General features: G+C 36.6%; 13 protein-coding genes across 13 annotated transcripts; 11 read left to right on the forward strand and 2 right to left on the reverse strand.

The window, feature by feature from the left end:
* Window positions 1–216: 216 nt before the first annotated feature.
* On the forward strand, window positions 217–1,272 carry GCK72_021460 (uncharacterized protein; the record flags this gene model as incomplete). The annotated part of the gene is made up of 3 exons (XM_053734282.1): window positions 217–296; window positions 351–978; window positions 1,048–1,272. 3 exons carry the CDS (start codon window positions 217–219, stop codon window positions 1,270–1,272), a joined length of 933 nt encoding a protein of 310 aa, XP_053583195.1.
* Window positions 1,273–1,534: 262 nt separating this feature from the next.
* On the forward strand, window positions 1,535–2,627 carry GCK72_021461 (uncharacterized protein; the record flags this gene model as incomplete). Its single annotated transcript, XM_053734283.1, has 4 exons — window positions 1,535–1,614; window positions 1,665–1,936; window positions 1,983–2,326; window positions 2,376–2,627. The coding sequence occupies 4 exons, from the start codon at window positions 1,535–1,537 to the stop codon at window positions 2,625–2,627; spliced, it is 948 nt and encodes a 315-aa protein (XP_053583196.1).
* A 646-nt stretch (window positions 2,628–3,273) lies between these two features.
* Window positions 3,274–4,359, forward strand: GCK72_021462 (uncharacterized protein; the record flags this gene model as incomplete). The annotated part of the gene is made up of 3 exons (XM_053734284.1): window positions 3,274–3,353; window positions 3,400–4,048; window positions 4,096–4,359. The coding sequence occupies 3 exons, from the start codon at window positions 3,274–3,276 to the stop codon at window positions 4,357–4,359; spliced, it is 993 nt and encodes a 330-aa protein (XP_053583197.1).
* Window positions 4,360–5,548: 1,189 nt separating this feature from the next.
* GCK72_021463 (uncharacterized protein) lies at window positions 5,549–6,649 on the forward strand (the record flags this gene model as incomplete). Its single annotated transcript, XM_003104506.2, has 3 exons — window positions 5,549–5,628; window positions 5,680–6,355; window positions 6,404–6,649. 3 exons carry the CDS (start codon window positions 5,549–5,551, stop codon window positions 6,647–6,649), a joined length of 1,002 nt encoding a protein of 333 aa, XP_003104554.2.
* Window positions 6,650–6,903: 254 nt separating this feature from the next.
* GCK72_021464 (uncharacterized protein) lies at window positions 6,904–8,245 on the forward strand (the record flags this gene model as incomplete). Its single annotated transcript, XM_003104416.2, has 3 exons — window positions 6,904–6,983; window positions 7,313–7,967; window positions 8,015–8,245. The coding sequence occupies 3 exons, from the start codon at window positions 6,904–6,906 to the stop codon at window positions 8,243–8,245; spliced, it is 966 nt and encodes a 321-aa protein (XP_003104464.2).
* Window positions 8,246–8,454: 209 nt separating this feature from the next.
* Window positions 8,455–8,913, forward strand: GCK72_021465 (uncharacterized protein; the record flags this gene model as incomplete). The annotated part of the gene is made up of 2 exons (XM_003104558.2): window positions 8,455–8,534; window positions 8,577–8,913. The coding sequence occupies 2 exons, from the start codon at window positions 8,455–8,457 to the stop codon at window positions 8,911–8,913; spliced, it is 417 nt and encodes a 138-aa protein (XP_003104606.2).
* A 177-nt stretch (window positions 8,914–9,090) lies between these two features.
* On the forward strand, window positions 9,091–11,578 carry GCK72_021466 (uncharacterized protein; the record flags this gene model as incomplete). Its single annotated transcript, XM_053734285.1, has 5 exons — window positions 9,091–9,258; window positions 9,309–9,479; window positions 10,316–10,401; window positions 10,448–11,219; window positions 11,270–11,578. The coding sequence occupies 5 exons, from the start codon at window positions 9,091–9,093 to the stop codon at window positions 11,576–11,578; spliced, it is 1,506 nt and encodes a 501-aa protein (XP_053583198.1).
* Window positions 11,579–12,031: 453 nt separating this feature from the next.
* On the reverse strand, window positions 12,032–13,086 carry GCK72_021467 (uncharacterized protein; the record flags this gene model as incomplete). Its single annotated transcript, XM_003104597.2, has 3 exons — window positions 12,032–12,262; window positions 12,313–12,958; window positions 13,007–13,086. The coding sequence occupies 3 exons, from the start codon at window positions 13,084–13,086 to the stop codon at window positions 12,032–12,034; spliced, it is 957 nt and encodes a 318-aa protein (XP_003104645.2).
* Window positions 13,087–13,815: 729 nt separating this feature from the next.
* On the forward strand, window positions 13,816–14,917 carry GCK72_021468 (uncharacterized protein; the record flags this gene model as incomplete). Its single annotated transcript, XM_003104582.2, has 3 exons — window positions 13,816–13,895; window positions 13,939–14,614; window positions 14,663–14,917. The coding sequence occupies 3 exons, from the start codon at window positions 13,816–13,818 to the stop codon at window positions 14,915–14,917; spliced, it is 1,011 nt and encodes a 336-aa protein (XP_003104630.2).
* Window positions 14,918–15,192: 275 nt separating this feature from the next.
* GCK72_021469 (uncharacterized protein) lies at window positions 15,193–16,332 on the forward strand (the record flags this gene model as incomplete). Its single annotated transcript, XM_003104636.2, has 3 exons — window positions 15,193–15,272; window positions 15,323–16,004; window positions 16,054–16,332. The coding sequence occupies 3 exons, from the start codon at window positions 15,193–15,195 to the stop codon at window positions 16,330–16,332; spliced, it is 1,041 nt and encodes a 346-aa protein (XP_003104684.2).
* A 401-nt stretch (window positions 16,333–16,733) lies between these two features.
* On the reverse strand, window positions 16,734–18,226 carry GCK72_021470 (uncharacterized protein; the record flags this gene model as incomplete). Its single annotated transcript, XM_003104497.2, has 4 exons — window positions 16,734–16,915; window positions 17,134–17,593; window positions 17,652–17,795; window positions 18,185–18,226. The coding sequence occupies 4 exons, from the start codon at window positions 18,224–18,226 to the stop codon at window positions 16,734–16,736; spliced, it is 828 nt and encodes a 275-aa protein (XP_003104545.2).
* A 970-nt stretch (window positions 18,227–19,196) lies between these two features.
* Window positions 19,197–20,052, forward strand: GCK72_021471 (uncharacterized protein; the record flags this gene model as incomplete). Its single annotated transcript, XM_053734286.1, has 4 exons — window positions 19,197–19,400; window positions 19,509–19,601; window positions 19,648–19,853; window positions 19,896–20,052. 4 exons carry the CDS (start codon window positions 19,197–19,199, stop codon window positions 20,050–20,052), a joined length of 660 nt encoding a protein of 219 aa, XP_053583199.1.
* A 2,386-nt stretch (window positions 20,053–22,438) lies between these two features.
* Window positions 22,439–27,292, forward strand: GCK72_021472 (uncharacterized protein; the record flags this gene model as incomplete). Its single annotated transcript, XM_053734287.1, has 10 exons — window positions 22,439–22,461; window positions 22,512–22,739; window positions 22,804–23,200; window positions 23,863–24,056; window positions 25,145–25,312; window positions 25,356–25,499; window positions 25,595–26,159; window positions 26,208–26,314; window positions 26,933–27,049; window positions 27,106–27,292. The coding sequence occupies 10 exons, from the start codon at window positions 22,439–22,441 to the stop codon at window positions 27,290–27,292; spliced, it is 2,130 nt and encodes a 709-aa protein (XP_053583200.1).
* Between the last annotated feature and the right edge of the window lie 293 nt (window positions 27,293–27,585).

The following is a 27,585-nucleotide window of genomic DNA, read 5'->3' on the forward strand; positions in this document are numbered from 1 at the left end:
AAAAAGTTTTGAAATTAACTATCAGATATTTGGGTTACATCACTTTTTGTCGTATCAATGCGGAAAATGTTCCGGAAAGAGCTGTGATAAGAGGTTGAATAAATCTTTTTATTTTTTTTTAAATTCACACAAAAAGTGACAAATAATCTTCAGCAAACAACATTTCTTATCATTGCGCCCTTATCATTCCCCTTCTCTAGTCATTTCCCGTCTCTTATGACCTCCCAAAACTTATTGATTGATTTCCCAACCGATGTCACTGCAAGAATACTGGAAAACTTGGATTTTTTCTCAATGTAAGTTTAGGTTTTTTTTTCAATTTTTAAAAAAATCTCAAATTCCAATTTCAGCCTGACCGTCCGCAAAGTATGTCGGAGTCTTCGTGAATTTCTAGATGAGATCAAAATTAGACCGAATTGTGAGGTCATGCTGAAACTAAATGAAAACGGAGTGTACATGGAATTCCGGACACCTCGGATCCAGAAATTCGTCAGATTCGAAAAATATGACAATGGATGTTTGCTGATTTGGAGTGACAGGAAAATGAGATTGTTCAAGGATGAAAGTTTCATTGAGAAGTTTTTGAAGGACTATAGAATATTCTCGAGACATATGGGATCTTTGAATTCCTTCATTTTTGCGGCTTACAATGACACAAAAATCAATAATCTACACCCTGAAAATGCCTCGTTCCATGCCAAAGAAGTGACTTTTGATCAATGCAATATTTTCCAAATTTTCCAGTTTTTACCATTCTTTGATTCGAAATCACTGGAAAAAATCAAAGTACTGGATTATCCACAACATCAAGATGGGAAATTGAGTAAACTTTGTGAACTGGAGCAGTGGAACAACTGTAAATACGTGGAGTTCGCTGGAGAAGATTTTATTCCAGATATTCAAGATTTTGTTGGTTTTCAAGAGGTGAAAATACAATGTCTGGAAATATCAGCACAGAAGATCTTTTTATTAAAAGAGGTAAGTTTCTAAGAGTTATAAAATCTTTTAGAACCAAAAATTTAATTTGAAAATGAAATTTATTTTCAGCAATTCCTCAAGTCTTCCACCTTGACTCGTTTTGAGATTCAATGTACTGATGATTATTTTGATGTTCACCAAATTCGTGAAATTTTTGGACCAGAGGACGAATGGTTTTTCGGGAATGGTGAAGAAGTTGTGCATTTTGTTATAACCGAGTTGGAACTAATTGTTTTTAATCGTTTAAGATTGGATGAGGTTCCTGAAGGGGCTGTGATTAATGTAATAAAGTAATTTTTAATAATAATTTAATTTATTAATAATGTAATATAATTTTGAAGTCATTTTGAATGAATTACGTAACTTCAAAGTATCTATTTTTACGTTAGATAATTTCTCCCTTTATTCTACTCACACTGTTATTTGCTCACTATCTTTTCTTCTTTCCTGTCTTTTTTTCTATTCGCTCATCCATTTTTAAGTTTTTTGTCACACTTGCAAAACGATATCAGTTTATATTATTTCCATCAAACAACTTTCCTCTTCTCTGTCAGCCATGCCTTCACAAACTTTATTGATTGATTTTCCAGCGGTTGTCAAATCTAAAGTATTGGAAAAACTTGGCGTTTACTCGATGTAAGTATTACGTTGGTCAGTTTTTTGAAGTAAAAAAAAACTATATTCAGTTTAAAACTACGCAAAGTTTGCTATAATCTACGTCAGTTTATCGATGAGAGCCCATTGAAATTCAACAACTGTGCAATTAAAGTCAGGACATTTGGAGATTGCATATCAATTATTATGGAATCACCTGAAATAGATAGTCTTGTTTTCCGTGCAGATGGAAACCGTTGCACAATGGAATGGGAAAAACCTAACGGAGTTCGGAAGAAAGTGATGGAGATAGGAAATTATATAGATGTGTTTTTGAAAGAACTCGGACAGATTATGAAGCATCGTTTGAACCCAGTATTGGATTGTTTTTTTAATTTGCCTATTAAAAGAAGAACGAGTTCTCGAAGAATTGACTAAAATCGGATGTGTTCATACCGATGAAGTGGTTTTTGATGAATGTACCGTTGACCAGATTGCCAAATTTTTGCCGTTTTTTCACTCCGATGATTTGAACAAAATTCGAATTGAACTCCCCTACGAAGAGGATGAGGTGGATGACTTCCGAATGTTGAATTTGCAAGAAATCAAACATTTGGAGCAGTGGAAAAACTCAAAATGTGTGAAACTTAAAGCATGGGATTTTTGTGTTCGAATTCAAGATTTCTTACATTTCGAGGAAGTTGATATTGATTGTAAAATGATGCCAGTTCAAAATATTGTTTTGCTAAAAGAGGTTTGTCTTGATTTCTTGTTTGGCAATGTGCAACTCTTTATGATTTCAGAGTTTTCTGACATCTTCAACGTTGACAAGTTTTGATATGCTAATAGACGATAATTTCAATGAAAGAGAGCAACTCCATGCATCTTTTGGAATGCCTTCACTTCCAGTCGATCAGAGTGAGCCAAAGGAAAAATGGTTCTTCCGGATTCCAAATAATCGGGAAGTTTTGAGTGTCACTTTTAATAAGACGGATCGGTTCAATTTCCGGAGAATTGATATTCTAGATGTTGCAAAAGGTGCTGTGATTAAATAGTGTGTCATTATATCTTATTTTCTCATGAGTTTTCATTCCGATCTCTTTTGTTTTCTCTTTCTCTCTTTCTATTGTTTGAATGAATATAATATTTTGTTCGAAACGCATCAAAGACACCCCAGTCTGCAGACCCGCAAACATTGTAATTAGGCAAAATCTTACACTCCAGCCAGCTTATTTAACATTTTTGAGTTTTGAAAATCTGAGAAAATTTGCTTCAAAAGTTCAGATTCCTTGAAAATTGAAAAGCGGATAGACGTACACAGACACACAGACAGACATGAGGGTATCGGAGATCTTGGCTACAGGAATGTTGACATTTTTGAGCTTCGCCTGGATAGACATCCGGACAAAGTGACACACAGACAGAGAATTTTCATCATTTCATTCAAAAACGCGTCAAAGACACGCCAGCCTGTACATGAGGTTGTCTTTTCCTCCACTTCTCTACCTCTCTCTTTTTCCACGGTCTCTTGTTTGGTCAACGGAACAATTTGTCTTGCAATACACCCTTTTCTTCTGTTCTCTAATTCTCTTCAATATCTTCACTCTCTATTCTATCTCTTTTTCTTTTCTGTCTCTTCCTATTTCGTGGCATACACTCTTTGTGGCTTATTGAAAACCTTTTGTTGTGTTTCAGTCCAATATGGCATCTCAAACTCTGTTGGTTGACTTCCCAGCGGTTATCAAGTCCAAAGTTATGGAAAACCTTGATGTTTTTTCGATGTAAGTCTGAGTTTTGGAAATTTTGAATTATATGAAATTCATTCAGTTTGAAACTTCGAAAAGTTTGCCACAACCTCCGCGAATTTATCGATCAACAGCCACCCAAAACTAACGACACAGTGATCCATCTCGATTTGAAAGGTAATTTAATTGGAATTGGTTTCAAAGCTCCACGGAGAAGATATATAACTTACGAACAGAAGGAAAATGATTGTTTAGTGTCGTCCTCGACTAATGAAAAATCGGAAGTTTTCAAAACCACTCATTTCGTCGATGTATTTTTGAAAGAATTCGAAATAATTATGAAGCATCATTGGACGCCGGTTCTGGATTCTGTTGGAGTGGATATAGATGAAGAAGCAGAATGCGAGAAGCTTTATGAAATGTTGAACAGATTAAAATGCCTTCATACCAAGGAAGTCAACTTTTCTTGGTGCAATCTATCCGTAATTGCCAATAGCTTACCATTTTTCGACGCAAAATATTTGGATGAAATTGTCATGGAAGAGTGTGTCAAAGACAAAAATAGTAAAGACCTCAACAAAATCACCGAAACAAAACAATGGAAATCAGCAAGAAGTGTGAAATTTCAAGGAGAGGATTTCGATCTTAAAATTCAAGATTTTATTCATTTTTCGGAGGCTGTGATTGAATGCAACTCAATGCCAACACATGATATTATTTTACTAAAAGAGGTTAGATTTAACTATATAATTTAACTATAACTACTCTATGATTTCAGAGTTTCCTGTCGACCCTAACATTGACTAATTTTAATATCAAGGCCGAAAACTTTTTGGACGAAAGAGATGAAATCCGTATGGCTTTTGGACATTCTTCTCTTCCTGTAGTGAACGACGACGAGGACGACGTAGATCAAAAATGGTTCTTCCGGGTTCCAGATAGCGAGAAGCTTTTGAGTATTACTTTTACTACGGAAGATCGGTTCATTTTCCAAAGAATCGGAATTCAAGATGTTCCAAAAGGTGCTGTAATTAAATCCTGAATCCTGAATTATATTCATAATACTGTTGAGTCTATTGTAAATATTCCAATTGCGTTATTTGATCTCTTCTTATTTATCTGCTTCTTGTTTTTGACCTTTTCCATTGTTGCCCCTCTAAGAGATTTAATGAATAATACCATTATTTTTGAAACGCGTCAAAGACACGCCAGCCAGATAATTTAACTTTTCAAAACTTTGAAAATCCGCTCAAAAAGATCAGATTCTCTGAAAATCAAGGAATTTAGATTTCTGTAAGTCAGACACTCAGACATGAGGGCGTCAGGAACCTGGCGACACAAATGTGGGCATCCGAAACTTCATGTAGACAATAACACATCGACTGACATTGAATGAACAAAAACGCGTCAAGGACACGCCAGCCTGTACATGAGGTTGTCATTTCCTCCTTTTCTCTACCTCTCTCTCCATTTCCCACGGTCTCTAGCTTGGTCAACGGAACAATATGTATTGCAATCAGGGCTGGGCATTGTTTGAGTGGTCAAATAAATTGTTTGACCAAATAATGTTTGAAATTTTTTTCCAAACTATTTATTTGATCAAATAATATTTGAATTTGTTTTTCAAATAATTTATTTGATCAAACATTATTTGAAATGTTTTCTCAAATATTCAAACAATTTCAAATAATTTCAAACAACTCCAAAAAAAAACGTTTTTCGTCAACGAGAGCAGTAAAAACAACAAAAAACAGTTAATTAATTTTTAAAACACGTAGAAATCAATGAAAACCCTTATTTTTGCAAAATTTTTCATTCTGAAAGTCTTTCTGAAGTTCGGATTAATTATTCCACCTAACCTTTTGGCAGTTTGAAGAGAAAAATTGTCATAAATGATACACATAAATGGGTTTCAAATTATTTGAAAATTTTCAAATAATTTGGTCAAAAATTTTTGTTTGATTTGAATTTGTCAAACATTATTTGGTCAAACAATTTATTTGAATAAAAAGATCAAATAATTGTTTGAAGCAATTTATTTGACTTTTACCACAAATTTCAAATAATTCAAATAATCAAACAAATAATTTGCCCAGCCCTGATTGCAATACACCCCTTTCTTCTGTTCTCTAATTCTCTTCTCTCAATTCTATCGATTATTCTTTTCTGTTTCCGTCTGTTTTTCGTTTCGTGGCATACACTCTCTATGAATTAAACCTTTTCAGCCCACTATGACATCTAAAACTCTATTGGTTGACTTCCCAGCGATTATCAAATCCAAAGTATTGGAAAACCTTGATGTTTTCTCAATGTAAGTCTGAATTTTGGAAATTTTAAACAATATGAAATTTATTATTTTCAGTTTGAAACTCCGCAAAGTTTACAATAATCTACGTCAATTCATTGATAAGAACCCACCAAAACCAAATTGGAATGTGACAGTTTCTACATGCAGCGATTTCATTTCCATTGAGTTTGCTTCTCCGAAATGGTTGAATATATCTTTTAAACAATACGAAAATATATGCATAATGTCATGGAGGAACGATCATGTATGCAAGTCATTGCAATTCCAAGACGAAAGTTATATTGATGTGTTCTCAAGAGAACTCGGACTGATTATGAAACATCATTCGACAGGAGTATTGAAGTCTTTTTTAATTAACCAATACGAAGAGAAAGATGGTGAACAAGTTCTCGAACAATTGACTAAAATCGGATGTGTTTCTACCGATGAAGTGGTTTTGGAAAACTGTACCCTCGATCAATTTGCTGAATATTTCCCATTTTTTAACTCCAATCATTTGTACAAAATTCGAATTAAAGACGACTTCGAGCAGGAAAAAAAAGACCAGGAGAATGACTTCAGAATGTTGAACTTGCAAGAAATCCGACAGTTGGACCAGTGGAAAAACTCGAAACACGTGAAAGTTGAAGTGAATGACTTTCATGTTCGAATTCAAGATTTCTTACATTTCGAGAAAGTTGAAATTGAATGTAAAATGATGCCCGTTCAAGATTGCATTTTGCTAAAAGAGGTTTGTCTTGATCTTTTCTGAAATTATACAACTATTTTTCGATTTCAGAATTTCTTGACATCTTCCACGTTGACTAGTTTCGATATACAAATAGACGATGACTTCGATGATAGACGGCAACTCTATGCATCTTTTGGACTGCCTTCACTTCCAGTCGACGAAGACGAAAAGTGGTTTTTCCGGATTCCAGAAAATCGAAAAGTTTTGAGTGTAACTCTTACTGAGGCGGATGAGTTCCTTTTTCGTAAAATCGATATTCAAGATGTTCCAAAAGGTGCAGAGATTAAAAACTGAATCGATAATATTGAATTGTATATTTATTCTCCATTTTTCAGCCCATTCTAATAAGATTGTTAATCGTATAAAGCGGTTGAATGAATAAAACTTTTTGTTCGAAACGCGTCAAAGACACGCCAGTCTGTACACGAGGTTGTCCTTTCCTCCGCTTCTCTCTCTATTCTATCTTTTTTTCTTGTCTGTCTGCGTGTTTCGTAACATACACGCGTAATGTCACATCGATTTCAATCTTTTTCGTTTTTCAGTCAACTATGACATCTCCAACTTTATTGGTTGACTTCCCAGCGGTTATCAAATCCAAAGTGTTGGAGAAACTTGACATTTTTTCGATGTAAGTCTGAATTTTGAAAACTTTTTGTTGAAGGTATTAGCAGCCCACCCCTTCTTACAACTGCGCCCCACCGCAAACGAGAGAGTATCGGCGAGAGACGCAGAGTTTTTTGTGGCGCGAAACGGATTTTCAACATTTTAGATCTATTTTTCATAATTTTCTCTCGGAAGTTGGCAAAAAATTATAAAAACTTATGAAAATAGATCAAAAATGGTGAAAATCTGTTTCGCGCCAGAAAAAACTCTGCGTCTCTTGCCGATACTCTCTCGTTTGAGTTGGGGCGCGGTTGTAACTTAAATGCTCGGCTAATATCTTACTATTATTTTCAGTTTGCAACTTCGAAAAGTTTGCCACGGCCTTCGTGAATTTATTGACAAGAGCCAATCAAAAGCAACCGACACAGTGATCGACCTTAATTTGAAAGGAAGCTCAATTGAAATTGCTTTAACTCTCCAGGAGACCAAACGAATTTATTTATACAATAACGAGAATTTATGTACCATGTCATGGGGTTATCTTGATGACTTTAATTCGATAACTTTCGAAAACGAATGCTATATTGATGTGTTTCTAAGAGAATTCGAAGCAATTATGAAACACCATTGGCGACCTGTATTGGACTCTGTCTCAGTGGAAATGTATGGAAACAGGGACTACTCGAATCTTCATAATATGTTGAACAAACTCAAATATCTCCATTCCGAAAAAGTCAGCTTCGAAGATTGCAATCCCATTCAAATTAGAGAGATGTTTTCATTTTTCGACGTGAAATGTTTGAATAAAATTGTTATCGAAGATTGTTTCAAGAAGACAGCGGATGAAGATTTGCTTCCAATCACCAGCACGGAGCACTGGAAATCTGCGAGATGTGTGGTATATAGAGGGAAAGATTTCGATCTTAAAATCCAAGATTTTCTTCATTTTTCGGATGTGGAAATTAAATGCAACTCGACCCCAATACAGGATATTGCTTCATTAAAAGAGGTTGGTTCTAAAAATAAATTTTATTGATTTCTCATTTCTTTTTTCAGGAATTCCTCAAATCTCCCACACTAACTCGGTTTGTAATCAAAAATTACTACTACCCTACTGAACGACTATCTGCCGTTTTTGGAGATCCATCCACTCAAAGTGACAATGAATGGTTCTTCAGGATTCCGAACTCCGAAGATGTGGTTCATCTGACTGAAAGTTTACTTGACATCAGTTTTAGTCGGATAAAAAATAAAGATGTTCCAGTTGGAGCTGTTATCAAGTATTGAATAAATGTAGTTTTGTAACCCTGTTGTCTTTTCTAAACGCGTCAAAGGCGCGCCAGTTTGTTCATGAGTTTGTTTCAAAATATCTTTCTCGTGTTCTCCGATGCTTTTTACTCTCTATTCTATCTTTTCTTCTCATCTGTCTCAGTGTTTCGTGGCATACTCGCGTGGTGCTTCATTGATTTAAATCTTTTTTCGTTTTTCAGTTCACTATGCCTTCACAAACTCTTATGGTTGATTTCCCAGCGGTTGTCAAATTCAAAGTGTTGGAGAACCTTGATGCCTTCTCAATGTAAGTCTGAATTTTGTAAGTTTTAAAAATGAAATTTTTCAGCTTGAAACTCCGCAAAGTCTGTTTCAGTCTTCGCGAATTCATAGATGAGAACCCACCGAAACCAATGTGCTCAAAGCTGAGAGTTTCTATATCCAGCGAATCGATTTCAATTCAATTTGGATCCCCGAAATGGCTAACTATATCATTTAAACAGTTCGAAAATGTATGCGTGATGTCATGGAGGAACGATGACTTAGTATTCAAGTCAGTGGGATTCCAAGATGAAAGTTATATGGATGTGTTCTCAAGAGAACTCGGACTAATTATGAAACATCATTCGACAGGAGTATTGAAGTCTTTTTCAATTGAGCAACTCCAAGGGAAAGATGATAAATAAGTTCTCGAACAATTGGCTAAATTAGGATGTGTTTTTACTAATGAAGTGGCTTTTGATGGATGTACAGTTGTCCAGATTGCCAAATTTTTACCATTTTTTAACTCCAAGGATTTGATCAAAATTCGAATTCAAAGCCCCTTCGAACAGAGAGGAGAAGACCAGCAGAATAACATCAGAATGTTAATTTTGCAAGAAATCCGACAGTTGGATCAGTGGAAAAACTCAAGATGTGTTGAAGTTTTAGTGGATGGCTTTCATGTTCAAATTCAAGATTTCCTACATTTTGAGGAAGTTGATATTTATTGTAAAATGATGTCAGTTCAAGATATTGTTTTGCTTAAAGAGGTAAGTGTTGAGACCCCTTTCTGCAATATTCAACTATTTTTTGATTTCAGAATTTCCTGACATCTTCAACGTTGTCTAGTTTCGATATACAAACGGACACTGACTTCGATGAAAGCGAGCAACTCCATGAAACTTTTGGACTTCCTTCACTTCCAGTCGATCAGGGCGTTTCTCAGAAAAAGTGGTTCTTCCAGATTCCTAATAACGAAAATGTTTTAAGTGTAACTCTTACTAGGGCGGATCAATTCATTTTCGGAGAATCAAAATTCAAGATGTTCCAAAAGGCGCTCTTATCAGTGACTGAATGAATAAACTGTTATATTGATAATATTGTTGACTCTAACAGAATTGAATCATGTTATCTGATTTTCTCATGAGTTTTCATTTCGATCTCTTTTCTTATTTTTCAGTCCATTGTGATAAGATTCTTTGTCGTGTTAAGATGTTGAATGAATAAAAAAATTTGAGGAAACACGTCGAAGACACCCCAGTCTATAGCCCGCAATTCACTTTTCATTTAACTTTTCAGAGCTTTGAAAGTTTAGGGAAATCCGCTTCAAAAGATTAGATTTATTTGAAAATCGAGAAGCCTACCGACACACAGACAGACATGAGGATACCGGAGACATTGGCTACACGAATGTGAACATCCGGAGCTTCATCTGGATAGACATCCGGACAAAGTGATATACAGACAGAAACTGTATTCAAAAAAACGCGTCAAAGGCGCGCCAGTTTGTTTATGAGGCTGTCCTTTCCTCCTCTTCTCTACCTCTCTCTCCATTTTCCACGGTCTCTTGCTTGGTCAACTGAACAATATGTATTGCCATACACCCTGTTCTCGTGTTCTCTGATTCTCTCCCACGTCTTCACTCTCTATTCCATCTTTTTTTCTTTTCCGTCTCCATCTGTTTTTCGTTTCGTGCCATACACTCTCTATGAATCAAACCTTTTTAGTTTTTTTTGTGTTCTTTGATACTCTTACCTTTCTACTTTGCTGATTCTTATTATCTTGTTTCTATGACAATATTGAATTCAACTTTTCTTCATTTTTCAGTCCACTATGGCATCTCAAACTTTGATGGTGGATTTCCCTGCGGTTATCAAATCAAAAGTATTGGAAAAACTTGATGTTTTCTCAATGTAAGTCTGAGTTTTGTGAATTTCAGACAATAGGAAATTTATTCAGTTTGAAACTTCGAAAAGTTTGTTGGAAGCTCCGCGAATTTATCGATCAACAGCCACCAAAATTGAATAGTTGTACAGTTAAAGTTACTACTTCACATGAAGACGGCATATCAATTATTGTGGAATCACCAAAATATGGAGTGAACACACGGTATCAACTAAAAGAAACGCTTGATTTCCGTCCAGATGGAAATGGTTGCATAATGGAATGGACAAAAGATTACAGCGTCTGCAAGGAAGTGGTGGAAATGGAAAATTATGTCGATGTATTTTTGAGAGAATTCAAAATATTTATGAAATATCATTGGAGACCAGTATCGGATTCTTTTGAAATTCACCAATTCGAAAAGGATGGTGAACAAGTGCTCAAAGAATTAACTAAAATTGGAAGTGTTTCTACCGATGAAGTGGTTTTTTATGATTGTACCCTCGACCAGATTGCCAAATATTTACCATTTTTCAACTTAAATCATTTGATCAAAATTCGAATGGAAGGCGACTTCAAAGAGGAAGAAGAAGAAGAGGAAGTTGAAGAAGATGATGAAGAAGAAAATGAGGTAGAAGAAGAAGAAGAAAATGAAGAAGAAGATGAGGAACACGAAATCAGAATGGTGAATTTTCAAAAAATCAAACAGTTGGAGCAGTGGAAAAAATCAAAATGCGTGGAAATTGATTCAGTGTATTCTTTTAATTTCCAACATTTCTTACATTTCGAGAAAGTTGAAATTGTTTGCCTATCAATGCCAATTCAAAATATTGTTTTACTAAAAGAGGTTTGTCTTGATATATTTTCTGTCATTATGCAACTTTTTATTGATTTCAGCAGTTCCTGGCGTCTTCCACATTGACTCGTTTCGATGTACAAATTCGAAAATTTCGTTATTCTCGTAGGGAACGCATACTTAGAGAAAGGATTGGGATTCATCATAATTATTTAAGTGATATACTCTATCCATCATTTGGATCGCCTTCACTTCCAGTCACTTGGAGGTACGCACGCAAAATTTGGTTCTTTAGAATTCCGGATAGTGAGAAGGAAATAGTTGAATTAACTGCAGAGGATGAAGATCATTTTATTTTCCGGCGGATTAAAATTCAAGATGTTCCAGTTGGCGCTGTTATCAAAGACTAAGTGAATAATCTTTATATGTTGTCTCTAATGTAAAAAACACGCCAGTAATGTTGTTATACCTCATCAGCCGTTGACTTCTATCTCAAAAGAAAATACATATGTTTCTTGCAAAATCTCTTTCTCACCTTTAAATCAGTCTTTTTGAGTCTTTCCTATTTGTTTATCCAATTTATAGTATCTGTCAAGTTACCAGCACGGTATCAGAGCGTCTATACTATTTCCATGAATCAAACATAATTGTATCATTTTATCTGATTTGTTCATGAGTTTTCTCGTTTCTTTTTTAAATGATCCTTCTTGTTGGCATTATTCGTTCCATGATTATAATATTATTTGTCGCGTTAAAAGGTTGAATAAGCAAGTATTTTTTCGAAACGCTTTAAAGGCACACCCTACTGAGCGTGTCTTTGATGCGTTCAAAAAGACAACACGATTTTACAAAGAAATATTCATTCAATACTTGATAACTGCTCCAACTGGAACATCTTCCATTTTAACACGATTAAAATTGATGTCAAGTAAACTTTCAGTCAGATGAACCACGTCCTTGGAATTCGGAATCCTGAAGAACCATTCATTGTTGCTTTGAGTGGATGGATCTCCAAATATTGCGGGCAGTCGTTTACCAATATAGTCATAGCTTCTAATTTCAAACCGTGTCAGTGTGGGAGATTTGAGGAAATTCTAAAAGAAAACATAGTGAAAAATCAATAAAATTCATTCTAGAAACCAACCTCTTTCAGTAAAATAATATCCTGTACTGGGATCAAGTTGAATTCAATTTCCACATCCGAAAAATGAAGAAAATCTTGGATTCTGGGACGAAACTTCTTTCCTTTATATACCACACATCTCGCGGATTTCCAGTGCTCTGTTCTGGTGATTGGAAGCAAGTCTTCATTCGAATTTGCTATTAAACAATTTTCAATGACAATTTTATTCAAGCATTTCGCGTCGAAAAACGAAAACATCTTTCCAATTTTGATTGGATTGCACTCTTCGAAGCGGACTTTTTCGGACTGAAGATGATTGATTTTGTTGAAAATTTTGTCAAGATCCGAGTAATCCTTTTTCCCCCACATGTCCACTGAGACGGAGTCCAATACAGGTCGCCAATGGTGTTTCATAATTATAGTAAATTCTCTCAGAAACACATCGATGTAGCATTCGTTATCGAAATTTATCGAATTAGAGTCACCCCATGACATCGTACATCCATTCGCGTTGTCTTGGAAATAAATTCGCGTGTCTTCCTGGAGAATCAGAACAATTCCAATAGAGTTTCCATTCAAATTAAGGTCGACTACTGTGCCTCTGGGCTTCGGCTGGCTCTTATCAATAAATTCGCGGAGACTCCAACACACTTTTCGAAGTTTCAAGCTGAAACAAGTTACTTTATCGTTTAGAATTCACAACATTTAGACTTACATTGAGAAAACATCAAGTTCTTCCAATACTTTGGATTTGATAACCGCTGGGAAGTCAACCAATAGAGTTTTAGATGCCATATTGGACTGAGAAACGAAAAAAAGGCCACAACGCGCGTATGCCACAAAATAGGAAGAGACAGAAAAGAAAAAAAGATAGAATAGAGAGTGAAGACTTTGAAGAGAATTAGAGAACACAAGAAAAGGGTGCATGGCATTACATATTGTTCCGTTGACCAAGCAAGAGACCGTGGAAAATGGAGAGAGAGGTAGAGAAGAGGGGGAAAGGACAACCTCATGTACAGACTGGCGTGTCTTGGACGCGTTTTTAAAATGAAGTTTTGGAAAGTTTCTTCATTCAATGTCAGCCTATTTGTCTGTCTATATATTCACACTTATCTATTCAAACTTTTAAAAAGTTTTTCAACGTGAAATGTTTGAATAAAATTGTAATCAAAGACTGTTTCAAGGAGACGGCAAATGAAGACTTACCTCCAATCACCAGGACGGAACACTAGAAATCCGCGAGATGTGTGTTATATAAAGGGAACGATTTCACCATCAAAACTCAAGATTTTTTGCATTTTTTGGATGTGGAAGTGAACGGCCGCCCAATATGAATAAATCAAATGCGTCAAAGAGACGTCACTATTGTTGGTGTACGATATCAATAATTATAACTCTCTATCTTTTCTTCTTTCCTGTCTCTTTTTTTATTCGCCCATCCATTTTTCAGTTTTTTGTCACACTTGCCACACAATATCAGTTTATATTATTTCCATCAAACAACTTCACTCTTCTCTGCCAGCCATGCCTTCAAAAACTTTATTGGTTGATTTCCCAGCGGTTGTCAAATCCAAAGTGTTGGAAAAGTTGGACTTGGTTTCGATGTAAGTCTTGACAATTTTAAGCAATGAAATTTATAAATTTTAGTTTAAAACTACGCAAAGTCTGCTATAATCTCCGCCAGTTTATTGATGAGAACCCACCGAAAGTCAACAGTTATGCTGTTGAAGTCACTACTACATATGGAGACTGCATGTCAATTATTATGGAATCACCAGATAGTCTGAACTTCAGTCCATATGAAAATGGTTGCATATTAGAATGGAGAACGCCTTCCGGAGTCCGCAAGAATGTGGTTGAAATGGGAAATTATATTGATAAGTTTTTGAAAGAATTCAAAATAGTTATGAAACATCATTGGAGGCCGGTATTGAATTCCTTTGCAATTGTCCTATCCCAAGAGGGAAATAGTGAACAAATTCTTGAAGAATTGACTAGAATCGGATGTGTTTCTACCGATGAAGTGGTTTTTTATGGATGTGCATTTGACCAGATTGCCGAATTTTTACCATTTTTTAACTCCGATGATTTGAACAAAGTTCGAATCGAGTTCCCCTACGAACAGGAAGAAGGAGGCCAAGAGGACGACATCAAAATGTTGAATTTGGAAGAAATCCGACAATTGAACCAGTGGAAAAACTCAATACACGTGAAAGTTGAAGCAGGGGATTTTTGTGTCCGAATTCAAGATTTCTTACATTTCGAAGAAGTTGAAATTCATTGTAAAATGATATCAATTCAAGATTTGGTTTTGTTAAAACAGGTCGGTCTTCATATCTGTTTGCCAGCAAACAACTCTTTTTGATTTCAGAGTTTCCTGACGTCTTCAACGTTGACAAGTTTTGATATACTAATAGTAGATGTATTCAATGAGGAAGAGGAATTTTGTGTGAATTTCGGCCATCCATCTCTATTTGTCGACAACGCCAACTTAAAAGAAAAATGGTTCTTCCGGATACCAAATGACGAAGATGTGTTAAGTGTAACATGTAATATTAGGGATCGGTTCATTTTTCGGAAAATCAAAATTCAAGATGTTCCAAATTGCGCTGTGATTAAAAACTAAATAAATAAACATTTGATAATTTTCTTAACCATAAATGTCCGTCAAACACACGTCACTGATGTTGGTGTACAACATCAATAGTTATGTTATCTTTCTCCTTGTATATGTGTTTATTGCAAACTTTCCTCTTCACTCTTAGATAATTTTGCTGATAATAATTCGTTGCTCTCTATTTCTATTCACCCATCCATTTTTCTGTTTTTGTCACATTTTTGCACACAGTATCAGTGCGTCTATATTATTTCAACTCGATAACTTCACCTTTTCTGCCAGCCATGAGTTCACAAACTTTATTGGTTGATTTCCCAGCGGTTGTCAAATCCAAAGTGTTGGAAAAATTGGACCTCTTTTCTATGTGAGTGTTACGTTTGACAATTTCAAATTATAAAGTTAAGCTACTTTTAGTTTAAAATTACGCAAAGTCTGCTATAATCTCCGCCAGTTTATTGATGAGAACCCACCGAAATTTAACAGATGTGCAGTTGAAGTCACTACTACGCCTGGAGAATGCATATCAATTAATATGAAATCACCTGAAATAGTTAGTCTTGTTTTCCGTCCAGATGGAAATGGTTGTAAAATGGAATGGAAAGTGTCTTACAAAGTTCGCAAGGTAGTGGTGGAAATGGGAAACTATATTGATGTGTTTTTGAGAGAACTCGAAGGAATTATGAAATATCACTGGAGACCAGTATTGAAATCTTTTTCAATTCAGCAATTTGAATGGGGTGTTCGTAGAGAAGTGTCGGAAGAATTGACGAGAATAGGATGTGTTCATACTGATGAAGTGGTTTTTGACGGATGTTCTCTTGACCAGATTGCCGCTTTTTTACCATTTTTCAACTCTGATGATTTGAACAAAATTAGAATTAAAGACCTCTTCAAACAGGAAAAGGAAGACCAGGAGGATGACATCAGAATGTTAAATTTGCAAAAAATCAAACAGTCAGAGCAGTGGAAAAACTCTAAACACGTGAAAATTGAAGCATGGGATTTTTATGTTAAAATTCGAGATTTTTTAAATTTCGAGCAAGTTGAAATTAAATGTGAAATGATGTCAGTTCAAGATATCATTTTAATAAAAGAAGTAAGTGTTGAGACCCTTTTCAGCATAAAAAACTATTTTTTGATTTCAGAGTTTCCTGACGTCTTCAAGGCTGGATGATTTCAGTATCGGACTTGAGAACTACCATGACAGAGAACAACTCTATGCATCTTTCGGATTTCCTTCACTTCCAGTCGATCCTGAAACCCAAGAGGAAGAATGGTTCTTCCGGATTCCTAATATTGAAGATGTTTTGAGTGTATCAACTTGGCACTATTTTGATACTTGGCACCGTTTTGATAGGAACTATTTTTCCTTTTCTCGTGTTAAAGTGGAAGATGTTCCAGTTGACGCTGTTATCAGAGACTAAACAAATAAACAATTTTCGTAATAAACGCGTCAAAGACACGCCAGCCTCAAAAACAATCTATTGACACAGTTGGTGTTTTCCGCTAGGTAAATAAAATGATAAGTTGCGAAATTTTTCCTCATGTTCTCTTTTTCTCTTTTCTCGTTTCTGCTGAACAAATGTCCTCAAAAACTTTATTCATTGATTTAAGATTCGAGATGTTCCAGTTGAATGAAGTAAACATTATTTTGAAATTTGTCTTAACGCGTCACAGGCACGCCAGACTCCTGGACATTTGACTGTTGCAGCCAACCATTCTTATCTTATCAGTTTTGTCTCTCTGTCAAAAAAAAAGAAAAATGAAAAAATGACGTCAATTTATTCATACAACAAACAGACGCAAAAAACGTTTCTATATTTCCCTAAACCCTCTCAAAAATCATCATCTCTACATCCAATCGACTCGCATCAAATTTCTCAAACTCCTCTGATTTGTCATCTGAAACTCTGTACCATTTCTGACCATGCTTCGTCCAGGAAATCGAGTGACCGTTCTCGCCATAGTCATATTTTCGATTGGTGTCAGGGAGGTAGATGATGGCGGCTGGAATCGGGAATAGGAATTTCATAACAATTTCATACATCTTGGTGGTTTGTTTCGAAATGTTTCGAAAAATTCGTTTTGGAAGGCGTGGCTTTGTTGAGGGCTGTCTGTCTGTCTGTCTGTCTGTTTATCCCAACGTCAGTCTGTTCTTAAGCCGGATGGAACAGGATAGTGATAGTGATAGAGGATAGTGGTCGGATCCCCCTGTCCGTCCTTACCTCTCAAAATCCATTTCCCTCCGAACACCTCCATCACCCCGTCCGTATCCAAATTCTTTATCTCCATCGGATCCGATTGCAGCACGTTCACTATCATTGTCTTACTATCCACAGTAACCCGGTACACGTCGAACACTTCCTGAACCTCCCGGTACTTTGTGCATGATCTTGGTGTACTTTGATTCACTAGTAACCTTTTGAGAGTGTACGGTTTATCCTCTGGCAGCAGAATTTCGACGGATTGCACCATTTTCTTACGGGGGAGGAGCTTCTCACCACATTTCTCGCATCGAGTCATTTTTTGGTGTTGAAGACTCAGAGAGCACTGGATATCCGGGGGAAGGAGCCGCACAATTTTTTTCACGACTTCATGACAACTTTGTGCTCCGTGACGCATGTTCAGTAGGTTGACTAGCTTTCGAGCCGACCTTTTTCTACGGTTGAAAATTTCTTTTATTTCCTGGAAACCATCAATTTTTCAGTTTTGGTTCAAAAAAATTTTAATGACTCGGCCTTACCTTCAAAATAACATCATTTTTCAAATCTCCCGTTTCCAGATGGTGACGAATTTTTTTGATTGTGTAGAGTAGGTTGAGGGCGGAGTTAAGATAGCAGATGGTGTTGTCACGGTTTTCTAGGAGGATTGGTCCGGAGGTAGGTGGCTGGAATAGGTATAGTTAGGTATAGTGATGGTAGTAACCAGAGGAAATTGCTCGGTTTGCTACAGTAAGCTAGCTACAGTAGGCATAGTGATTACAGTAACCTGATGATCGTTAGCAACAGTACTTGACTTAGCTACAGTACTTATTCGGTTTAACTGTTTTGGCTGGTTTCACTACAGTAACTTTTTTTGCTATAGTAACTTGTTGAACTACAGTAACCTTCTACTTATAAGTCAAAGTAATCTCAACATAGCTAGCTACAGTAGCCTGCTATTTCCTACAGACCGTAACCACAGTAATCCAATACAGTAACCACTATAATTCCCAAATCTACCGTATCTCTGAGCTACAGTTTCCTCACATTTCGAAAAAAAACAGTTTCATCTCACCTTTCTCAACTTTTTCACCTTGACGTCAGATTTTGGAGTCATTTTTCCTACAGAAATAGAAAAAATGAAGGAAAATGGATGAAAATGAGGTTTTCTTTATTTTTCAGCCGTTTTATACCAGCAGAAATTTCGAAAATTTTCTGAAGTTTGTCATATTGAGAATAGGAGGATCTTGGCATGGTGCCAAGAAGATGAGCTGGAAAATTGGTTGATGACGTAGGTGACTGGGTGGGATGAATCATGATTTGGAAAGTTTTGTGATTTTGAGAAAAGGTACAAGAATCAGAATTCAGGTTGTTTGGAGGAGCTTCAGCAAATTTTGGGCTCCGGTGAGACTCCAGTGAATAAACTGGAAAAATTCCTTTTCGATGTAGATAATTCCTTAAAATAAATCTGTTATGCAAGAGTCTGGAATCCCTGGAATTCAGAAACTCAGAAATTTTGGAATCTAGAAGTCTCAGAATCCAAAAATCGGAAAATATACAAATGGAATTCAGGATTACGGTGTCACGATTCAGGATTTAGGATTTGGGACTCAAGATTGAAGATTTAGGACTCATTGCTTTAGATTCAGGATTCAAGATTCAAGATTCAAGTCTCAAGATTCAGGATTCAGAATTCAGGATTCAGAATATCATACCTTGTTGCGTTTTGAAAAATTTATTAAAAGTGACACGTGGAAAGCTTGAAAAATATTCACAAAAAATATTTTAAATTTCCCAAGTGCCCTACCAAATCTTTTCCTGAACAAGTTTGTTTTTTTACCTCATTACCCTACATACGTGGCGTTTTTTTCTAAACCAGAGCAAATATCAATGTGGCATTGAATTCCCCCTTCCACATCATTCCCGAGCTTCCTTCTGATCGAAATCGACGAAAAAAAGCTACTCAGGCGGTTAGAGCAGAGAAGTGTTCGCTACAATGAAAATGGTGAGTTTGGTTTGAATGGTTTTGAAATGTCCGGTTGCGAAACGTCCCTGTTTTCACTGAAACTTTTCAGCGCGGCCATCAAATGCTCCTCGCCGTCTTTTTGCTCATTTCTCTTTGCATGAAGTTCTCGACACCAAAAACCTTACTTGACGTTTACGTGACCGGTAAAGATGATCCGAAATGTGGAAAATACATGCAAAACCACTTGAAGCCTGTTCTTCGTATTAAATATGTGCGACTTTTACGTGCAAACTTCACAGAGGATAACAATGGCCTCAGTGACAGTGTGAGTAGCACAAAGTTCTGGCAATTCCCAGAAATGAACCCTTTTCATCTAAAAATAATCATTTTTACGCGAAATTTCAAATTTCAGCTATATTTTAATAATTTGCAGATTCTTTCAAACACACTGTGCACACCTAAAACTAACAATGGGTACAATTCGAGCCTAGCAAAATACGAGTTTGACTGCAAAACAATTGGGCAGGTGAGGACGTCCACTTAGTTTTTGAGAATATAGTCTCGGTTTTCAGGAATCCACTGAAATGCCCAATTGGTTCATTTTCGCTGTGGGAACGGACCAACAGATGATGTCGTCTCAAATCGAATATCGTTATAATCATGACGCTATGGGAATGTTCCAGTACTTGAAACCAGAGGAAGTGATGGCTCAACAGTTCACCCACGCCTCCCATTTGCATATTCGATATTTGAATATGACATTTAATAATAAACCAAGGTGAGCTTAAACCTAACTATTTGTTTATGCACAGTTTTTCAGCGTAGTCATCGATTACAATTGTCTCGATACATACCCGGATAGTTTGATCGCCGACCATGGTTTGTATATCAGAAAATCGAACGAGACGATGCATACTAGACTTTATTTTGATCCAGATTCTGTTGGAGAGAAATTTCCGAGACCAGTTCTTATTTGAATGAGTTGGATGAATTGTAAATACTTGGGATTTGGAATAAATATTTGTATGGAATGTGTTGAAGTAATTTTTATTGAAGCCATCAAATAAATCTGATTAGCTTTGACTAGTAATTTATAGGTCCCCGAAAAATTTCGGTTTCGATAAAGTTATCACATAATCGCTTTTAAATTCTTAATCCTGAGGTCTTGATTCCTAATAATTAGATTCCTGGATCTTTAAAACTTTCCAGATCACCTTTTTTAGATTTACCAAATCTTTAATTACCATAATTCAGATTGTGAGGTTCATTGAGTGATAACAGTCACTTTCCAATCTAGCAATTCTCCCTCAACCTGAATTCAGTTGGCAAGACTCTTTTTATTTTTAGGAGCAACTTTTTCCTCTTTTTTGTGACTCAACCTACACACATGGAACTAAATAAATAAATAAATAAAATGAATGAAAACAAATTGGATTGACCGCGTACATAATTTGGGGTGTGCTAGACTGGAGGAAATAATTGGATTCAGCATGATCATTCGGGTGAAGAGGTATATAGAAAAAAGGTACTCGAATTTTACACGGAATAGATTTTCTAAGGATCCCTCGGTTTTACATACATATAAAAGCAAGGTGTTTTTTTCTGACTTCTTGTTTTGAAAAACTTTTTTTTCATGCTCATCGAAACATGATTTCTGACTTTTATGCATGAATATGTTTAAGTAAGAGTACATAGTACATCAGAAAGTTTCAAAAAAGCAGAAAAATAAAGAAGACGTCAGCAAGCATCGATTTTGTTAAAATTTGAAACATTATCTATTTTGTTAGAAATTGTTTTTTGTGTTGGATATATTTTAGTACGGGCGGTACCTAGAGATGCTAATTGGCACTAACTAGGGACGGCCTCCAGGTGACCGTAAAGTTTTGGGACGTGACCTACATCGTTGGAAAGCTGAAATCACGCTGATTCCAAACGTTGACCTCGTTTTTCTGGAATACCAGACCTCGAGGGCAAAAACTAAACATATATTTGGAATCAGCGTTTTCTCAGCGTTCCAACGATATAGGTCGCGTCCCATAACTCTACGGTCACCCGGAGGCCGTCCCTAGTATGTATGTCAATTGGAAAACCAGATATGTACTGTTGACTTCGGTAATATACGGTATCAAAATTATGGCCTAGGTTTCACAGTGGTGACCGAGGTTTGCAAAATGGCGGTCTAAGTTTCCAGTTTTTTGACGTTAAAAAAATTAATGGTATAACTTTTTGTGTTTTTGGCCTAACTGTTCGGAATAATCATAACTTGCTCCATACTCAATATTTTGAGCTGAAAAATATACCAAAATGAAGATCTCGGCGAGATCTACGTCCGGGCCGGATGGCTGTTCGGTAATGTACCGCGAGCCCAGAATAAGTACCAAAAACGCAAAAATGGCCAAATGTCATTCGAGCCGGCCCGCGGCACATTAGGTGATTCTGAAAAAGTAGTCTTGTTTGAAATACAGAGACCAACACTGGCAGACAGGTGATTCAGGAGATTTTCCGGATTTCCAGATTTCCAGATTTCCGAGTTACCATATTTTTGTAAATCTCTATATTGATAGACACATTGACATGCTGAAAGTATATTCGTGAATGTGTAACTTGGTCATTGTAACTTGGTCCCTGTATTTCATTCATGATTACTTTTCCAGAATCGCCGTCTGCCTATGTGCCCCGGGCTAACCTATAATTTTACCAATTTTTTCGTTTTTTGGCACTTTTTTCTGTTAACGACTAGACATCCGGTTCTGTAGTAGGTCACAGCCATAGAACTTCGTGAGATCTACATTTTGGTATATTTTTCAGCTCATAATATTCATTTTGAAGCTAATTACGCGTCGGCCCAGTATAAGGTGGCCTAGGTTCTCAAATTAGTGGCCTAGGTTTGTAAAATTAGTGGCCTAGGTTTCCATTGGGTTTCCCAAAATCAGTAGCGTAGGTTTCGGTGGCCTAGGTTATCAAATTGGTTAACTATGTTTGCAAAAGTATGACGTTTGTAACTTTTCAATCATATTTATTTCCCCGCTTCCTCAATTCGACTACATTCTTAATCCATCAAAAAAATTATACTTGTCTCCCTTTCTGCCCGACCTCATTATAATCCAAAACTCACATTTACGTCTTCTGTCTGCTTAAAGTCGAAAATCAGAAATTCAAATTTTCAAAAAACAAAACTTATATACAACATTCCCAATGATTCATCAGTTCAAGTTTTCTCATGTCTCCAATTTTTTGCTTATTTTTCCCAGTAGTCATGAATTCAGGACGCCGGAGTTAATCAGCTTCTGACTTCTCAGTAGTTTTATATTTTTCTTCAGAATTTTTCCGAATTTTCGTTTTCAGAATTCCTCTCCAAAAGACATGTCTCTGGAATCTATAGTGACGTGAGTTTTTTGTCTCAATTTTTGTTTTTTTTTCAGTAAAATAATTTCAGCCAAATTTGCAGCTTCCTAGTGCAGCTCCTTGCCAAAATCATCCCCTATCTAGCGGTGATTTCTATCACAGTAAACTTCTGCCACGTCATCGTGCTATTCCAACGTGGCGTGACGTCATCATCAATGAATACGTTGCTCATTGGGATTGCTATAGTTGATATATTATCTCCTATGGTGTATGTAAAGCGGGGTGTGGAGAATTTAGTGGATGTTTGGCAGGATTTTTGGTAATTCTTTGAAAAAATTTCAAAAAAAAAAAAACTATCTAAAAATGATTTTATGTAATTCCAGCCAAATCCCTAGCTACAATGATGTCTTAATCGACCTGATCCTTGGCTCATTATCTGAAAACTTTCGGAGATGCTCCACGTGGCTCGGTCTACTCCTGGCAGTCACTAGAACCGTCTCGGTTAAGCTGGCCGTCGGAAAAAACTCCGCGCTGCTAACCCAATCAAAATTCGGAGTCATCCTCATCATATGTACAGTAATCCTCAGCATGCCGATAGCCATACCGTACCTGATACGGTATCAAATTGTGGAAAGTGCCCCGCAGTCTTGCCAGCTGGCTACCGGGCAATCGATGATGGTTACCAGGTACACCATACAGGAATTTGCGAAGAATAAGACGGTGGTGATTGGTGGATCGGCGAGGACGGTGCATATTTTGTTGACCGGAGTTTTTGGGCAGGTAGGTGATGTTTCTCAGAAAGAAAATTTAGATTTCTAGAATCAGCAAGTCTCCAGCTTTCAGAAAAGTATAATCATGCTTTACATCCATTTTCGTCATACTGTATGCGCCCTTAAAGTGCCTGAAAAAAATCTGAAAATCGAAATTTTCAAAACCTAGTCATGATTATACTTTTCTAAGAGCTAAAATTGTGCTGATTCTGAAAATAAAAAGTTCAGAGAGTGCTGACTAAAATTTAGTGAGAAACCTCATATTTTTCGTTTTTGATTTTTTCAAGTTTTTCGAAAAACTCTTGTTTCTCGATCAGATTTGCTCCAACGTTTATAAAACTTTTAATTTTAGAATCAGCGCGTTTACAGCTTTGAGAAAAGTATAATCATGCCATACTTTGGTATTTGTCCATTTTCGACACCCCAAAGTGTCTGAAAATGAAAATTTTCAAAACCTAGGCTTGATTATACTTTTCTGAAAGCTCTTGTTTTTTTTTGATTTCAAAAATGTGAAAATTATTGGAATGAGACGAAAACTATTCGAGAAATTTCCTTTTTTTTCCAATTTTTTTTCGAAAATTTTCGAAAATGCCTAACTTTCTTCATTTCCAACCTTTTTCTTTAAATTTTAGCTCAAAATATTTGAAACTTAATTATCTACCTGATTTTCAGCTCATCCCTTCGGTCCTTTTCCCCATATTCGCTTCAATTCTGATCTACGAGTTACGGCAGCCTGATAAGAAGAATTCCAAGACAGTGAAGACTGACAAAATTAGCAAAATGGTTGTATATATGACTGTGACATTTCTAGTTATCGAGTTTCCAATTGGTGTCGGGAAAATATTCAATTCGATGCAGACTGAGTCGTAAGTAACTTTTTTCTGTTTGTCCGGATGTCCACATTCCTGACAAAAAATTCCAGAACAATCCCGCACGACTCCAACCAAATCTTCCACTACCTCTATGTCCCCATGACCCTTATGCACTGCTTCATTTGCTTGTCCATGTCCTCCCAATACCGAAAGGCCGCCCGTAAATTATTGGGTCTCGACAGGAAAATTTGTCATAAAAACACGCTGTCAAGTCAAAATGGAAAACCTTCTTCGACGGTGCCGAGATAATTTTTAAAAAAATTGTTTATGAGTTTAATTTTTTGACTTTGTCCCTTTTCTTTAAATCGAGGTAATAAATTATTTGCGGTACACATTTTTTAAAGAAATAATAAAAAAATTCGAAAAATTTATGAATTCTTGGAAAATACGAATTCGTACTCATTTTACGACCAAAAGTTCTAACCAGGCTGCTAATATCATTTTCAATTCTAAAATATTTCAATTTTATAGCCACCATATGCGATTTTTCATCTGAAAATTGTAAAAAATCACAATTTTTGGCTAAAAATAGCGGGTTTTCGAAAATCGCAATTTTTCACCTGAAAACGGTTTGAAATCACAAAATTTAGCCCATAAATGTTATCTTTTAATTGAAAAATGAGATTTTTCAGCAAAAAATGACCTAAAAATTGTCAAAAATCAAAATTCTTACCTAAAAATGCTGATTTTTAGTCGAAAAATTTGATTTTTCAGCAAAAAATTACCTGAAAATTGTCAAAAATCCCAACTTTTCGGATAAAAATGTTTATTTTTAGTAGAAAAATTCTGATTTTTAGTTAAAAAATGCAATTTTTCAGCAATGATTTATCTGAAAAATGTCGAAAATCGCGAAATTTCGGCCAAAATTCCCAAATTCGTGCTTTTCCCAGTTTGATGGCCTAGAAATCCGCCTCATGGCCTAACTTTCCCACTTCCAGGTCCGCCTGCAACAAGGCAGAATGACTTCCTACCAAGGTCTCGACGCAATTATTGAGTGAGCTTCTTCTTTTTTAATTGTGCTTAATTACCCCTAATTTAAGTACCTGGACCACAAAATTCGAGGATATCATGTATATCTTCAGTATCCTCGCCATCCTTCTCAACCTATTTCACATTTTCGTACTGACCCGTCGGATGATGACGTCATCAGCGGTGACATCGTTATTGATAGGGATCGCTGTGGTGGATATACTATCTCCAGTTTATTATGTGAAGATTGGTGTGAAGGATTTGATTTTTCCGGGGCCATGGTAATTAGTAGATAATTAATTAATTACTACAATATACCTACAGTATCCCTCCACGCGGCTACTTTGAAACTGTCTTCAACTGGACTTTATTAGCGATCCGAGATAACTGCCGCCGGTGTTCCACGTGGTTTGGCTTAGAGCTCGCGGCAATTCGCATGTTGTCCCTGAAACTTGCCTTAAGGAAACAGTAAGCTACACCATTACAGTACCACTACACTACTAGAGTACCATTACATCACTACAGTGCCACTACATTACTACAGTACCACCACATCACTACAGTACCACTACACCACTACAATACCACTACGTCACTACAGTACCCCTACACCGTTACAGTACCACTACACTACTAGAGTACCACTACATCACTACAGTGCCACTACATTACTACAGTACCACTACACCATTACAGTACCACTACACCACTACAGTACCACTACGTCACTACAGTACCCCTACACCGTTACAGTACCACTACACTACTAGAGTACCACTACATCACTACATTACCACTACACCATTACAGTACTACTACACCACTACAGTACCACTACATCACTACAATACCACAGCTACAGTACCACTTTTATTTTCCAGATTCAACTTTATCACGGAGTCCCCCTTTGGTCTTAAGACAATGGTTATCACGGTTCTCGTCAGTTGCGGGATTTCGATATTCTACGTTTTCCGCTATCAAGTGGTGCCTGATCCGGATTGGATTTTTATACCAGGCTGCCACAATCCCCGGGACATTCAATACTATGTCGATGAGATCGAGGGAAACGCAAAGGCTCCTGGCAGGGCTAGACAACTTCATTTGTTGCTCACTGCGGTTTTGGAGAAGGTGGGGGTGGTTACAGTAGGTGGATTACTGTAATTGAAAAAGTTTCAGATTCTGCCATCCTTCTTATTTCCGATTATTGGCGTTGTATTGATCTGCGAGTTGGGGAAGGCGAGGAAGCTGGTGGAAGATGTCAGGAAGGCGTCGACTAGTGTGAGGTGAGGATCTAAGAATTGCAGAATGTTGGGATCGCAGAATCTTGGGATTAAGAAAACTGAAAATCCAGGGATCATAGATTTCAAGAAATTCAGAATCTCGGGATCTAAGGACCTAGATTTCAGAATCTTAGGATCATGAAATCTAAGAATTAGGAAAGAAATCAGGATCCCGGGATCTGACAATCTCAGGATCTACGGATCTAAGGATCCATAAATCTCAAGATCTCAAAATTCAGGAATCTCTAGATTTTGTTATTTAAGGATCTTAGTATTTCAAGATCTCAAGATCTCAGGGTTCAAAAACCCAGGGATTTAAAAACCCAGGATCTAAGAATTTCGAAATCTTGGAGTCTCAGGATTCAGGGATTTCAAGATCTTACGATCTTTGTATCTCAGAATTTCTAAATCATGGATTTAGGAATCTAGAAGTCTGAGGATCTAGGGGTCAAAGAATTCAGGGATTTTGTCATTTCGGGGTTTCAGGATCTAAGAAGATCAAAGGATCCAAAGACCTAAAAGTTTCAGAATCTAGGGATCTTAGGATTTCTGAATGCACGGATCTTAGGATCTCATTATTTAAGTACTCATAAGTCTAACAACCTGAAATTTTCCTTCCAGAGGCACCGAGAAAATGAACAAACTAGTCATCCACATGACCCTAACCTTCATCATCATCGAATTCCCAATTGGCATCTGCAAACTTCTCACAGCTACCAAAGACAGCTATGAGGATGCGTGAGTTCACCCCACCTCCTCCGCCCATCCGCATTTTAATGCATTTCCTATTCCAGAGTAATCCCCGAGAGCATCACCAAGCTATTCAACATGATCTACGTACCAATGACCGCCACGCACTGCTTCATCTGCTATAGAATGTCGTCACAGTATCGGGATACTGTACGCAAGATTTTGGGAATGAAGAAGGCTAGTGTGCATCCAGGGAGCTCCATCGGGAACTCGATGGGGACTGTACAATAGTAATAATAATAATAATAATAATACTTTTGACTACTATTCATTCATTTTGACCCCACAATTATTTTTGTTTGTTCAGCATATATTTATATATGTATATATTTGCTCCTTGTCAGCTGAACATTTTTATTACTATTTTTCTAACCATCTATTTCTGTCACCTGGTCTCCGCAGGTATCCGTTGTGAGTTCGATGGCCGGTGCAGTGGTAGTGGAAAACCAGTTGGAAACACTGTCTGCGGTGCATGCCACTCCTGTGCTTATAATCATTGCTGTCACCAACGCTACAGTACCCCA

This window comes from Caenorhabditis remanei, chromosome V (assembly GCF_010183535.1).
Source record: "Caenorhabditis remanei strain PX506 chromosome V, whole genome shotgun sequence".
Classification (NCBI taxonomy): Eukaryota; Metazoa; Nematoda; class Chromadorea; order Rhabditida; family Rhabditidae; genus Caenorhabditis; species Caenorhabditis remanei.